This window comes from Oryzias melastigma, linkage group LG3 (assembly GCF_002922805.2).
Source record: "Oryzias melastigma strain HK-1 linkage group LG3, ASM292280v2, whole genome shotgun sequence".
Taxonomy (NCBI): Eukaryota; Metazoa; Chordata; class Actinopteri; order Beloniformes; family Adrianichthyidae; genus Oryzias; species Oryzias melastigma.
Window position 1 is genome coordinate 17,641,208 of NC_050514.1, and position 14,492 is coordinate 17,655,699.

Below are 14,492 nucleotides of genomic sequence, written 5' to 3' on the forward strand. Positions count from 1 at the left end.
TGCTCTTTTGTCTCATACACCTCAGATCTGCCCTGCCGTTGACACCGCCTGGCCTGTTCCAGGCTGGTCTGCAGCCTCCCTTAATCAGATAGGAGCGTGAGGCCAGGTGCTCTCCTGGCTCTCCACTTTGACTCCTGGCTCTCCACTTTGCTCAGTCTGCTACACAGATTCATTTTATTCAGAGATTAGAGAGGAGAGTAAAGGCCACTCACTTGTTAAATGAAAGGGTCGGGGGAAACACACTTCCAACACTAGATAGAGCTTCCACACAATTCACAAACTGGGTTTCTGCCTGACAAATGTTTTTATTAATTCAAATGCATTATTTACAAATTTATACGTGATAATTTTGATTCAAATAACATTTTTGTCTCAGACTACATTTCTCAAATAAAAATTATTAATAATAATAATAATAAATAAATAAACCCTTAAAATGTTAAATTAAATTGAATAACAAAAAAAAACACATATTAAATGTAATGCTTTTAATTAAAATGTAATATGTGTTTCATTTTTTATGTAGAACAAAAAAAAGGAAGTTTAGATAAATTATCTATTTTTTGTTTTCAATAAAAGGGAATATAGAAGGTGTTCTAACTAGCGAATGATTTTTCTAATTTTTAAAAACATGACACCAGCTTAAATCCAATAAACAAAACTGACCATATCGGAGTAAAATACAGCGGGAATGAGTTTCCATGGAGACACAGCATCACCCTTTTTGTCTGCATTTTTTCATGTTAAAAGTCTTATTGTTGTATGGATAAGTATCAAAATCAGAACAAATATTTAAATAAAAAACATATTAATTTGCCTTGTGCGTTCCCTGTGTCAAATGTATCAATGCAAGTAATCCTTTATTTGAATATACAAAAAAAATAAAATAAAATAAAAAAAATACAACTGGAAAATAATTAATATGCAAAAAAATATAACAAATGTTATTGCAGGGCCAGTTGTGCATGCAATGCATCAAATTTAAGGTAGTGAAATGTCTTAAATCTTTCTTCATAACCCTTTTCACTTAACATAACCTGATTATCATATTTTTGGATTAAAAAAAATATAATTTGTAAATCATTTCCTAGTTTGATGGCCACACAGCTTAGGTTACTATGGTGACCCCCAGTGATAAAAAATGAGTTAGAGCTGATTTATCTCTAATTGAACTTTTTTTTAATTGCAACATTTTCTGGTCCCAGAATGCCACTTCAGCTGCATCACCACGGTAACCTTTAGCTAGCAATTTTATTATTTCAGTGGTCCAGACTTCGCTAACAAGTAGCAGTATGTTGAAGCGAGTTTGGTCATGTGTTTGAGGTTGTGCTGCTTAGATTTTGTGCAAAACATTTTCTATGTTAAAAATACAGCTTTTAAAAAAATGATTTTTGTGTCCTAGTTTGATGTGCTGCTTAAAGGGGTTTTGTGCAGGTCATTCTTGTCCTTTCTAGCATTTGTTATAATGAGTAACCATGACAACAGGAAAGTTATTTAAATGTGCCAGGAGCAGGCAGAGCTTTCCAAACCTCAAGTGCTGCTAAAAAAAAAAAAAAAAATTCAAAGTCCAGGTTAAACAAGTGAAATGCAAAATTGGAGACTTAGAAGCAGAACTGAATTTGAGTCAGACTCGTGAGGCTTGAGTTGAGACAAGGCTTCTACTGTAGGTTTCAGAAATCGCAACATGCATTTTGATATGTGAAGATTATAATTATTATTATTTTTTTTAAATTTGGTCTCTATCAATCAAATCAACATATTATTGCACTCGGGTAAAACAATTAAGCCAAATGTATTAGCACATTTAAAGAAACAGATGTTTTTGGTGTTTTTAACAGGTTCTAGTTGCCTTTTTCTCATGATGGAGGACATATATTAAGAAAATTTTGCTTTATATATCATTTCTGAGTATTTCTTTATTTAAATCATTTTGAATCAGGAGCAGATGCAAAATGAAAGTTGGAAAAATCGTGTAGTTGTGATGAGGAAGTCACAAAGGGTGGGCCTGTTTCACTGCATTCTAATGCATCCACTTGGAGACAAATAGATCCACGTTTGTCTTCTTTTTCCTCATCCGAGCTGACATCTGGCTCAAAACTGAACGGCTGGATAGCTCACTATTGTTGTTGCACCGGTAATATTATGTTGGGAGTGGGAGTAGCTGTAAGCTAGCAGGAGAGAGTTTGAACGAATAGATCAGTTATAGGCGATGAAACGGTTAGCAGTCCCATCCACAACGACTTTAGAATGAACTACTGCCGCTCTGCAGGAACTATGTCCTGAAAAAAGACTGTTATTTTGATTTTGTCTCTAAGCACCATAACTACAATTAAAATTGATCAAAATATGATCATAGTGAGACTTTAACGTCTTTACACATTAACGGCTATTTATGAAAAACTATTTTTAGCAGTAGTTGATGCTTTACAGTGTCATACTTTTTACTTTTACTTCAGTCGGTTGATGAATTAAAAATAATTGCTTTTAAGTTTAAATTGACTATATTTGTCATTTGTCAATTTTTTAAATCCACAGCAAATAAACAGCAACTAGCTTAAAAAATGATGTCTCTGTTTTGCCTTTTTGATCAAATGTGGAATTTTAATTGACATTTCGTTTGCACAAAGGTCATCACACAAATTACAATAGATGTGTGGAAACACATGCACACAACAGTATAAAGTAGTTGTAAACAGCAGAGAAGTGTCACATGATGGAATTATGTTCTAAAATCCTCACAAATGCTGCCACCCTCTTTTATCACAGTTTGCATACCACATTGTTACCTACAAATCTCTTTATCTCATTTTCACTGTTCTGCCAGTGGAAAACAGGCATTAAAGACAGATTATAGCATAACCACTGTTTAAAATGTGATTATGACCAGATGTTCACTCAGATTATATCTTGGGATGGAGGGGGGTTTGTTGGCATCACACACATGCAAGTTTTTTCCAGTCTGTGCAGCAGCTTTGCATTTCATATGTCATGTTGTCAAATTCCTGCCATCGAGTTATAAAAAAGAGTGGAGTTCTACCATTTAAAGTACAAAAAACGAAGGGTTAAAATTTAAAGAATTCACAAATGTCCACTTTTTAATATATTGATAAAGTGGAGAGGAACAGAAGAGATTTCTGTGAAATTTTCTTCTCCTGAAGGCCTGGCACAAATCGATAACAAACACATACGAGTTCTCCAACCCCTGAAAGACTCTAACTGCTCTTCCCCACTTTCAGCCTCACCAAGCGTTCTTTTCTGAGGGTGTTTTTCTTAACTGCTCTCTGAACTGCTGTTGTCCTATAAAAAGGCCAGGCAGGACTATCGTCTTAGTATGTGCAGAGAGGCTTATTTGATATGAATACAGTAGTATATAAAGGCAGAAACTGGAGTGTAATTACATCTAATAGCTGAAAAGGATTCTGTTCAAGACACCTTAGTGTATGATGTTTGATTACAGGTGATTATTTTCTGCTTTTTGGTTAAAAAAGAAAAAAAACCCCACAGCACCCAGATCCTGCACTTTACTGATGATAGTGGTTCGGAACAATAGGCTATTGAAGTGCAATGCCACTCTCCCAGTTTAAATGTCAGAGGATGAAGCTGGCAAGACAACCACGGCTCAATTTGAAGAAGTATCGTCAACCAAAGCCAAGAGCCTCTGCTGAACTGGAACCACCCAAAGACTCAATATATTCTGCACTTGCAGAAAAAAACAAAGGATTTTCAATGGAAAGATAATATTATTTTCATTGTATGTCCAACTCTACCCACACATCTTGTTTTTGTTTCAGATGCAAATAAAAACAGGAACCTTTTATGTCAGTTATAGATAATGCAATAAATCAATTTGAAGTACAAAAAATATGTCTTGAATGATACATTTGTATTACACCAACTCTGCTACTTTCTGCAATCCACTGATAAAATAAATGATCAACACAGAACAACTATGGAAGTCAAAGTACTTTTTTGTGTTACTTTTGAGTTTGTGTAGTATTGTGAAATTATTCCAAACGTATAGATTACTCCTAGAAATGATCAGAAAAATGTTTTTGACTTTATGTTATAAAACTCTAACTTTACTTAACAACATTATAAGAAGTATTGTCAGAAAACTGGCTTGCACCTTTATACTCTTATATATTTAAGCACTTTTATAAAGAAGGTTGTGAAAGTTCAAAAACAGGAGGAAAAAAAACTCTAAGTAAAATTTGGTATGACATCAATTTCTCAGTTTACCCATATGTCTCCTTGTTGGTCCGTCCATCCGTCCGTCCATCAGTCCACCCGTTTATTTTATTAACCTTGCCCTTATTTCAAACTTGTTTAATTTTGGCAAAACACACTTTTATGGAGACTAAAATATTGAAATTTGTTTAGGGTTTAAGTTGATTTATTCTGGAATAATATACCTCCTTTTTTATTTTTCATGGTAATGTTAAAAAGCTGAGTTTTTAATATGAAAAAAAATGTAGTTTTCAATGTGTTCAATAAATGTTTATCCTGTTCGGCCCATGACCTAAGGTGTGTTTTGGATTTTGACTCCCTGTCAAATCAAATCAATTGAGTTTGACACCCCTGCTTTAGAAAATGAAGGAAAAAGATAAGTCAGAACCTAAGGTTAATTTGTCCTTTATGTCCAAAACAGTAAATGTTACTGAGCAAAGAATATTAATATGAAAAAAGGCAAAAGTGACATGAAAAAAAATAAACAAAACCTAACATCTGAGATTAAAGCCTAATCTCATAATCACAATTGACAGGGGGAAAAAAAAGTTTTTGTTCAGAGCTACAAATTGTTGAGGTGTATAATAAAAACTGATCAAAAATGTCTTTAATGTTCATCTATTGTCAGCATAATAAGGTTAGATGTCATCTAAAAAAAATCAAATAAATCACTCTGGTAACACCTTAGCTGCAGTGGACACAGATCATCAAAGCTGTCGCATTAAATGAAGAGTGAGTTTCCAGCGTAGATGGAGCCATTCTGCTAAAGTTTGAGTGTTCTTCCTTTGTCTGCAGTTTAAATGTCTGGATTTACACTGACTGGACGTCTGCAGGCATGTTTGACTGCTGGCCTGTCCTGCCTGCTTCTTACTGGTCGACAGGCTCAGCCTCCCTCCTGACAGCTCAAAAGATAGTGAACAAAGCAGGAAAGAAAACGAAAGTCTGAATCCAGTTTATTACATATTTACTAAAACACGCTGGGTAAAAAATGAGAAAAAAATTCCTTGAGGAACGTCTAAAGAATGTCGTAATTAGTTGACGCAACTCAAAGAATCTCCAGAATGCCCTGTGATTTATTTTTTAACCAAGTACAGAAAAAAAAACTTTACATGAAAGAAAAATAAACTTTATTCCCTTTTGCTCTTCACTCTACAAAATTATGTGTATAAGGAATTCAATTAAAGTAATAATTGCTAACATTATTGCTTTAATTGAATTCCTTAAGCACATAATTTTCAGAAAGCAAAATTGACTAAAGTTTATCTTTCTTTCATGTCAAGTTTTTTTTTTTTTTTTAAGTAATTATTGCTAACATAATGAAGGACTTTTCTGTGTGGAGTTTGCATGTTCTCCCTGTGCATGCGAGGGTTTTCTCCGGCTTGCTCTGAATCGTCCCTTTAGGTGTGAATGTGTGTGTATGGGTGTGTGATCGTGGCCTTGCGACAGACTGCCGACCCGTCCAGAGCGTACCCTACCTTCGCTCTCGAGTGGATGGGTTAGGTTCTGGCAGCCCCATGACCCCGAAAGGGACAAAACCAGTTTAGAAAATAAATAAATTGCTCACATTTTTCATTTAAATTGTTTTTCTGTTTGTCTGTTTCAGGTTCATTTAAGAGTCATGTTTTCTTCCAGTTGGAAAACATTTTTTTTTTTTTTTACTTGACCAGGTTATGTGCAGCTTTTTAATAAAACACACTTTGCATGCCCGGCTAAGTTAACACAATTAAACACACATTAATGTCCACAATTGTTTAAGCTTGTTTTATTATTTAAAATCAGCTTCCATCACACTGATTTGTTTTATGTTTTTTATTAAATAGAAAAATAAATGAGGTTTTGAGATTACGTTTAAATTAGATATTCTCTTTTTTGCGCTTTTGCTTTTTTTGTCAACCGCAGCCTGAGCTATAGGGTTCCAGTGCTGGGAGATGATCTGCTGGACCTGAAAAGCAAAAAAAAAAAAAATCACATTTATTTAATTTTAGATGTTGTAAAAGTTATTTTTTTAAGAATGTGTGTCTGTAAGCAGCAAAGTAGAAACTCTTCGAAGGGTCCATTCATCGTTGCCTTTAACTACAAAAAGAACAAAAAAATGTATTTCTTACTTAAATAAGAAAAAAAAAAAACAATCAAATTAATAAAGACTTACCAGTAAAATTCCGTTTCACTTTTGTGTACATTTTTAATTTCAACAAGTGTCACACGATGCGTGAGCTCAAAGGATTACTTAAGAAGAGCAATACACTTTCAGCTGGAAAATATCCTTTTAATATCCTGGCACTCGACTAAAACACAATCATTTTAGATAAATGTTTGGATCTTAGGTATTATTAGGAATTATAGAGGAATAAAAGACTAAGAACCTTCGCACAAACTAAAGATTTCTGAATCTCTGCAAGCTCAGTCTTTGGATTGTGTCTATAGTGATATAAAAGAAAATTAGTTTGAAAATCCCTGGAGTCTAAACAACAATATCCCATGTGAACTTGTCGTGCCCTCTGATTTTTTTTCATTTTATTATCAAATTTGAACATGTTGAAACTGAAAATGTGTCATATTAATCAAACTAGAAATAATTATAAATATTTTATGATTTACAAACTTTACATTTTTGTTAAAAATGTAAGTCAGTAATTTATACTTTTGATAAATGTTCAACAGAAATAAAAAATTGTACTGAATAGTGTAATGAGTATGAATACATTTTGGACGTAATATGTTATCACATTTTTATTCTGGCTTGCCAGTTTTGCAGCAGATTTTTTATATTATTGTTTTTTTCATCCAAAAAATCTTAAATCTTTTTGCACAAAAGATAATAGATTTTTGCCTTATATTTTCCTGTTGTTTTAAGTAAAATGAATGCTTACTCTACCATCCTGATTTGTGTCCCCTCCTCCCTCTGGAGCTTTGTGTCTAATGGTTCAAAATGATGATTTTTGTATATCAGCAAAAATAATGGATTTGTATTTTTAGAATCGTCTCTTCCCAAATTTTCTGTTTTTATTTTTTCATCAACTTTAACAGCATCTGTAATTTCAATGCAATTTCAGGCTCTGATTGCTCCATGTAATCGTTGCTGTTTTTCATGAGGCTCTTTATGCATTTAGGAAAATGTTGTTCCATTTTGAAAAAGGAATGAAAACATCTTGACCGCTCAGTAAACACATACATTTAGACACATGTGTATAGAGAGTGACAGAGCAGCATATAGAGCCAAATTACTTTTTTTTATTAAATATGCTTTTTAAAAGAAAAAAAATCAATCATTTTTTAATGAAAAATAAGAAAAAAATAAGGGAAAGTTTCAAATAAGCATTATTATTATTATTTTTTTTTTTTACAAATCTTCACTTTCTGTCTATTTGAAGACAAATTTCTAATCAGGAAAATGAAGACTTTTTGATTGAAACAAATTTATATAAATCCTCGATGTCTTGATTTGGAATTTTAAAAGGAATTCCCAAATTATGTAAGTAGAAATAATAATTGATCTACTTTGTGAAAGTTTTTGTCATCTCTGTACATTAGTATATTTTTTTTTATTGCAACAAAAGTTGTATTGGTGAAAATGTGAAGTAAAAAATAAACATTTCTACATTATTTATTGACATTATGTGTTAAAATGTGACCCTTTTGGTGATATGAGGTTGCAAAAAAGACATTGCAGCAGTGAAGCTTCTGTTACTTGAATATGCTGTTATTTCTAAAGACAATATTCTATGAATAACAAAAAAACAAACAAAAAAAATTAATGAAACGAAATGTTAACCCTTTTCCAACACATTGTTCAAACATTTTTGGAGATATCTAAAATCTTAATTACTTTTCAGTGATGCTCTTGTGTAAACACAAGCTTTAGGATGTTTTTGGTCACATTTCAATGAAAGTAGGTCTAACGTTCTTTCGGCAAATATAATAGTATCAATCAATGTCTAAAATACCAATACTCTGGATACTCCTCTGGAATTTGGATCTTTAAGACATGTAAAAAAGAGAGAAAATCAAAGCAAAAAAACTTTTTTTTATCTTCCCCATAAATCCCAATAATGATCTTTAATAATTTTAAAATCAAAACTTTTGTGCAAGCAATGTTTAAGCTAAGGTATTAAACATTTTACAACATACACAAATAAATGTCTGAAGATCATTCATGGAATCCTCTTGCTAATTAATAAGATATCTAGAAAATTTAACTGCTGCTTAGCAGCATCTTTACCTCTGAAACCAAGTGAAACTACTACATAAGAAGAAAATAAAAAAATAAAGTTCAACCATTTTATTAAAAGCCCATCAACCACTTGAAATGACATTCTGACCCATCGGTTGACCTCAAAGATACACATTTAGCTGCACCGCCACACATCTATGAGGCCTTGTGATAAGTAGTGCCAGTTTTATCCAAACTAATATTTATGGAGTGCACTCTAAAACTGTGCCCGTTGTGAGTTTAAGGGTGCAAGCAGGCTCAACAGGGGTTTATGGGTACACTGTCGGTGTTTTGTTGGATATGCCCCCAACACAGGAAACAACTGACTCTCTAGCCGGTTTGAGCTGATTGGCAATGCCAGTTTGTACAAGAAGAGAGGAAGACAGAGCATTTTTTTCTTACATAGATAATTTGTACTTCTCACAGGGACCTCTGAAATACAATAAGTACAAAATACACTGTACTATCTATCTTTCAGTAAACTGTTTTTCTGTGTCCTCCTTTTATCTGCTTGTCTATGTTGTGTATCGTCCTGTGTTCCTTCTACTAGTCCGTTGCTGGATTTTACCCAAATTATCAGCATAATTTATAAGAAATGCGTCTCAATTCAGTCTCTGTCCAAGACTCCTACTGTTTACATTTGAGGACTTTTTCCTCCCTTGGCATATTTTTCTAAGGTCACCCTCCTCCATCCACAAAGACAGATCTGTACTTGCCTCCTTCTTTATTTGTCGGTTCTTTTAGTTTTATTAAGGTTTATTTTAAGTTTTTTAAAGGCTAAATTCAAATGTTCGATATTTTTTTAAAAATATTCATTAATTCTGCAGACAAAATAATGTTATTGCAAAAATATGAGAAGATTTTTTGAGGGAATGCACACTTAAGATTGAATTTATCACTGTGGTAATAATGTTTTTCATCAAAAAGTTATCCAAAATTAATTTTTAACAAATGTGAAAGCATATTTAAACTCCCAGCAACAATGCTGCAACACATCTTTGTTAGTCTTGAAATTAATTGAAAACTTAATCTAAATCTTGGAAACTCAAATGTGTTATGAAAGGCGTTTGCCACTCTGCCATGGAGCATGTCTGAGCCATTTTTGGAATTCGTTTGAAGCAGAATTCAGAAAGGCAAACTTCATAATGGTTGATGAATTCTCATTTTTTTCAGCAAATTGGTTAAAAACTGGGCTAAAAAACATAGCGGTGATAAAGACATTCTCTTTGGAAATTAAACAGAGTCAAGGACTTGCAGAATGGAGGCTCGACCCTCCGAGCTGTATGAGCATTCCAGAACAGAGTTCAGCACAATGCCAGACAGCCTTTCAAGCATTTTACTGTTAACTTAGCTTTTATTGTTGCCACCTTTTGATCTTGAAGGAAAACATAACTCTTTACTTGAAACTTTAAATATTCAGTAACCGTAACTTTGAATACTTCAGGATGTATGACTGTCCTTTTAATCTAAAGGTAAAATGTCTCATATATACTGCTTTAAAACAGGATATAGCCTATTAAACTTAAATTATATTGTCGACCATGCTTATTAATTTGATCTAAATGATTAAACTTAATAAGACTTCAGCAGTTTGACAAAGAAAATAATATTTCTATAGGTGTTAAAAAAAGAAGCAAACATGAACACAAACCTTTGTTAAGGTAAAACATCACGGCAAACCATTAGTTTCAGATAAACCTAATTTAGTGGCCGCTGATATTAACATTTCTACACAAACATTTTTCATTGGTGCTTACATGTTCATTGCATTTTTCATGTTTTTTTTCATAAAAAGCTGTATTTTAAAGGTAAAAATATTGACAAAAATTGTCATTGTACCAGTGAGGTCTCATTTGTCGTTTCCTGCACTTTTAGAGATAAACTTTTCTCATAAATGCACATTAAAAACACTAGGGTGTTTGAAACATCCTCTCCTAGCATATTTATACGCAGTTTTGCTCTCAATATATGAAATATTAAATAAATGCCACAAAAGTTGACAGTCTTGACCAGTCTCAAACTACAGCAGGAAGATTTCTAAAGCTGATTTTTATGCAAAACAGAAATCATTTTGGGTTTTTTTACCATTGCACTTGCATTTTATATTCAGTTTGTAGCCAGAACATAGTTCAGGATTTGGCATAATAAAAGCATAAAGTTAAATTTCTTTTCTCAAACAAATAAAGAGAGAAATGCAAAGTTAAAATTTTATAATGGATTGCTTTCCTTTCAGATTCTTAAGCGGATGGCCTTCAGCACAAGAGGCCTAAAACCTGCTTTACTTTTACTAAAACAGCTTCACTTTAAATCATTTGTTTCTTTAAGCTGATTTTTTTCCTTTTAGCATCTTAAGGGCCACTCATCCACATTAACTTTAGGGTTAAGGCCTAACGCAATTGTCAATCTTGAAGACGGTCTTTTATTGGAACAAAGTCAATCGACGAAACATTTATGACACCATTAAAAAGCTCTCTAACAAACCTCAAATGCTGAGAGGATTTTTTAAAGAAGTCATCTGATTAAACTTATCATGTCGTCTTAGATTTTTAAATTAAATCTATTTGGTGTAATAATCTAAATAAAAAATGTCGTTCTGCTTCATTCAGACTGTGAGTGCGAGTGTCTCAGACCCACAAAAATGAGATGAAGAACACGTCATGATTAGTCATGAGAGAAACCAGGCCAAAATCTTCATCTATCTCAAACATTGTGGAGTTGCATTAAACTTTGGACCGGTTATCTTATTTATGACACACACAGCTAAACAACCATGCACGTGATCACCTTTAAAACGCTTCAAACAACGCCATTGTTTCGCAAACCTCATACAAGGCTCCGGCTGAAAGAGAAGAACAAATAAACAGAAGCTCAAACACTAGTAATTAAAAAGACAAAAATATCTTAATGCAAACATAAAATACATTTTTATTAAGAAAAAAAAGCGACATTCAAAAAGATGAGAGGGTTCTGGTTGAAATATTGTGCAATTGTCGTTAAAGGTAAAAGAAAAAGAGAATTCTAAACAGTAGATGGCAGCACATTCCAGCTAAACGCTGCAGCTTTCAGATCAGATGTTCTTTGGTTTTTCAAGAGGGATAAAATGTTTCAAACATTTTATACTGTGATTAACAAAAAACAATGAACAAATAGTTCACATATCTTTAAAAGAAACAAACATAAAAACATACAGAAGAGTCACATTTGCAAAAAAATAAAGAAAACATCTGGCCTCTTAAACAGAGTTTTTGTCCGATGCCAGAGTTCACTGCTTTGTAAGGAAAAGCATACAAAGTGCATCATTTAGCCATTTCAAAATAAAGCATTGTTACAGCATGCTATGGCAGTTTTAGAAGAAACACACAGCAACCCAAGATGAGACTTCTCAGCAGTTTGAATTTATTATTGGACTGTTGGGTGTTTGTTCTTTAACGTTTTTAATGAGCTAAAATCACTGTCCAGCTTTTACGCAAAATCCAGCACAAAACTATTAAATGTGGCCATCGATGGTAAAAAAAAAAGATAAAAAATAAAAGATGTAAACTCTTTTAAGTTAAATTAAAAAGGATTCCAAGTGTGAAGCAGCACTTTGAAATGAATTAGTTTGGCAGTTTAATTTGCAGTCAGTGAAAGACTTCTTTGGTAAACTCTACATTGTGACTGATGTGTTCATTAACGTGTGGATAAGTGAGGTGGAAATTGTTTTTCTGTTCATTTTTAAAGTTACATCCAACAAGCGGACAGGCGAGCATTTTATCCACATCATCAAAAAGTTGATTTAGCCCTCTTAAAGATGGCAGTAAACCGGACTAATATTTAGATTTGGATTTTAACAGCAGCACATTAAATCAGCCCGACCTGCTCCTGCAGCCAAAACAGAGCCGGCTGTAAAAAGCTGGGCCCATCCGTCACGGCCTCTGTGTGCATCTGCAGCAGTACCTCTTGTAGAACGAACAGCAGGGGCAGGCTCAAGCTCAGCAGCTCAAACAGCACCATGTAGTCATTGGCATTGTCCCTCAGGTGGCCAGCGACGGCCTGTGCTGCTCTGCGCACGCAGCAGGACAGATACGAGGGGGCTCTGCACACCGCGCGGGTCACACTCAAAGGCCAGCTCAGCTGTTTCCTGGTGAACAAGCTGCAGGTACCTGCTGCAGGTCGACTCTGCAGGTCCGCCGTGCTGCTGCACGCCGATTCTTCTTCAGCAGCGCCGCTTCGCTCCTCACCTCCAAACTGATTCTGACATAATAGAAGACAGACGGAGAGGTTTCAGTATTTGTTAAGAACGGGCCGAATAAAACAATGGAGGAGAGTCACTCACAGAAGGGAGAGAGAACGTCCTTTTTAGGTGTGCTCCATTGTTTTGCTGATCAAAGTGAAGCTTGCAGTATAATTTCCCTGAAAAAAAACAGCACAGATCCTGATTGAGAGTATTAACATAAATGAAAACAGTTAATAATAGCATGAAGAAAACATACCATCGTCAGGGTTGAACACATGCAATCCCTGGGGCAGAGCCGAGCTGCAGATGGAACAGCGAAAACACTCCCTGTGGAAGCACAGTCCCTCGGCGCGGACCCTCTCGATCATGTAAACACGCTTTTCGCAGGAGTGACATTTTTCAGCCGATTGAGAAAATACTCTCCGTACTGAAGCTCCCTGGAGAACAAAGAAGATTTGGAAGCAACATTAGGAAAATAATAGTGTTTCCTCCTTTACAAATAAATACAAGATATCATCGGGGAACATGCTTGCTGTCAAAAAATAAACTTCTTGTCTTTTAGAATCCATATCTCATGTAGACACACAGCAGAAAGCATTTCCTCATATCAACATGTAGGTGCTGTTCCAGCATGTGGCAGATGGGCTGGAGCCAGCAGTCTGGGTGGAGCAAAGAAACTCTCCAAGTACCACCACAAAATCACACGTCTACCGTTTGAAGGCTGCAAGTGATTAAAAGCCCGACTGGTAGGAACCAAAGTTAAAATACAGCCTGCATGCAAACCCCTGTCTAAAATATGGCTGTCAGATCGCACAGACACAATTATCAGTCCTAAAAGAGTTTTTCAGAGAGGAATATTTATTAGTGATGTGGGAAATGTTTGTTCGTCTGTCTTCAGACAATCATCCGGCAATGGGACAGGCACGTTGAATCCTTTCCCCATCTAAGGACTACTCAGATGTTGGAGATCAGGTGGAATCAGAGTGACACACAATTGTGATTGGAAGATATTGCACTAAAACTACACTACTACTACTGAGTCAGAGAGAAAGCTTGACATGCAAAAGTCACATGCTTCGTGAGGTGGGAGGGGCCACATGCTTCATTGGATATACCTTTAGTACATCACAACTGTCCTCTGAGAAAAGTCCTCTAAGATGAACAGCTTTCTCCTTTATGCTCTTTGAGTGAAACTCTCTAACCTTTTGTGTCTGAGCTCTTTTCTGCAGGACAACAAAAAACAGAAGTCATCAGCATCGTCTTCCCTACATGGAGAAAAACATCCACGCATAATGACGGCCTTAAAATCACTTCAGCGGACAAATGAATTTCAATATTTTGGGTTGTTAAACCTGGAAATCTGTTGTTGAATGACGCAGTGTGTAGTTCAATGACCAGCTTCAGTTTTTAATCACATCTGATAAACAAGAAAGCATTTTAATTCAGATTTAAGTCAATAATTATATCCGTGCCTGCTGGTACTCATGCACGTTTGATGGATAAATGAAGCTAGTTTTTAAACTGCATCTAATCAAATGGTGTCAAGAACGGTCCTTTGCTTCCACCTTCAGTCATTTTAGAGTAACAGCAGACTTCCATTTGGGTATTTCAGCTTTTATACAAAACATAGAAAACGATTTCACAAAAAAATAAACATGAATGAATGACCATGCGTCTCTAAGGATTTTTTTTAACTATGGAGCATAACATTTATGTAGTCAACTTCCTCTTTCTATTTAATTCAGATTTGTCAGATTTTAGAAAAATATGAATCTGATTCGGTGAGAGTTGATATTTAATAAAATTAACCGTGAAGCAGAAAGAACATTAAACTTCTTT

At 34.5% G+C, this 14,492-nt stretch overlaps 1 protein-coding gene across 4 annotated transcripts in view; it reads right to left on the reverse strand.

Annotated features, from left to right (window-relative positions):
• Positions 1-5,973: 5,973 nt before the first annotated feature.
• Positions 5,974-14,492, reverse strand: part of mical2a (microtubule associated monooxygenase, calponin and LIM domain containing 2a) — a 36,291-nt gene continuing 27,772 nt past the window's right edge. For 2 of the 4 annotated variants that reach the window (XM_024295619.2, XM_024295621.2), the window contains 4 exons: positions 13,769-13,876; positions 12,910-13,090; positions 12,753-12,829; positions 11,339-12,670 (listed from right to left, as the gene is read on the reverse strand). In XM_024295619.2, coding sequence (XP_024151387.1) covers positions 12,278-12,670; positions 12,753-12,829; positions 12,910-13,090; positions 13,769-13,876 — 759 coding nt within the window. In that variant the 3' untranslated portion in view covers positions 11,339-12,277. Of the gene's footprint in view, positions 6,170-11,221; positions 11,277-11,338; positions 12,671-12,752; positions 12,830-12,909; positions 13,091-13,768; positions 13,877-14,492 lie in introns of those variants that run through there. The other 2 variants (XM_024295620.2, XM_024295622.2) reach the window with 2 other exon arrangements.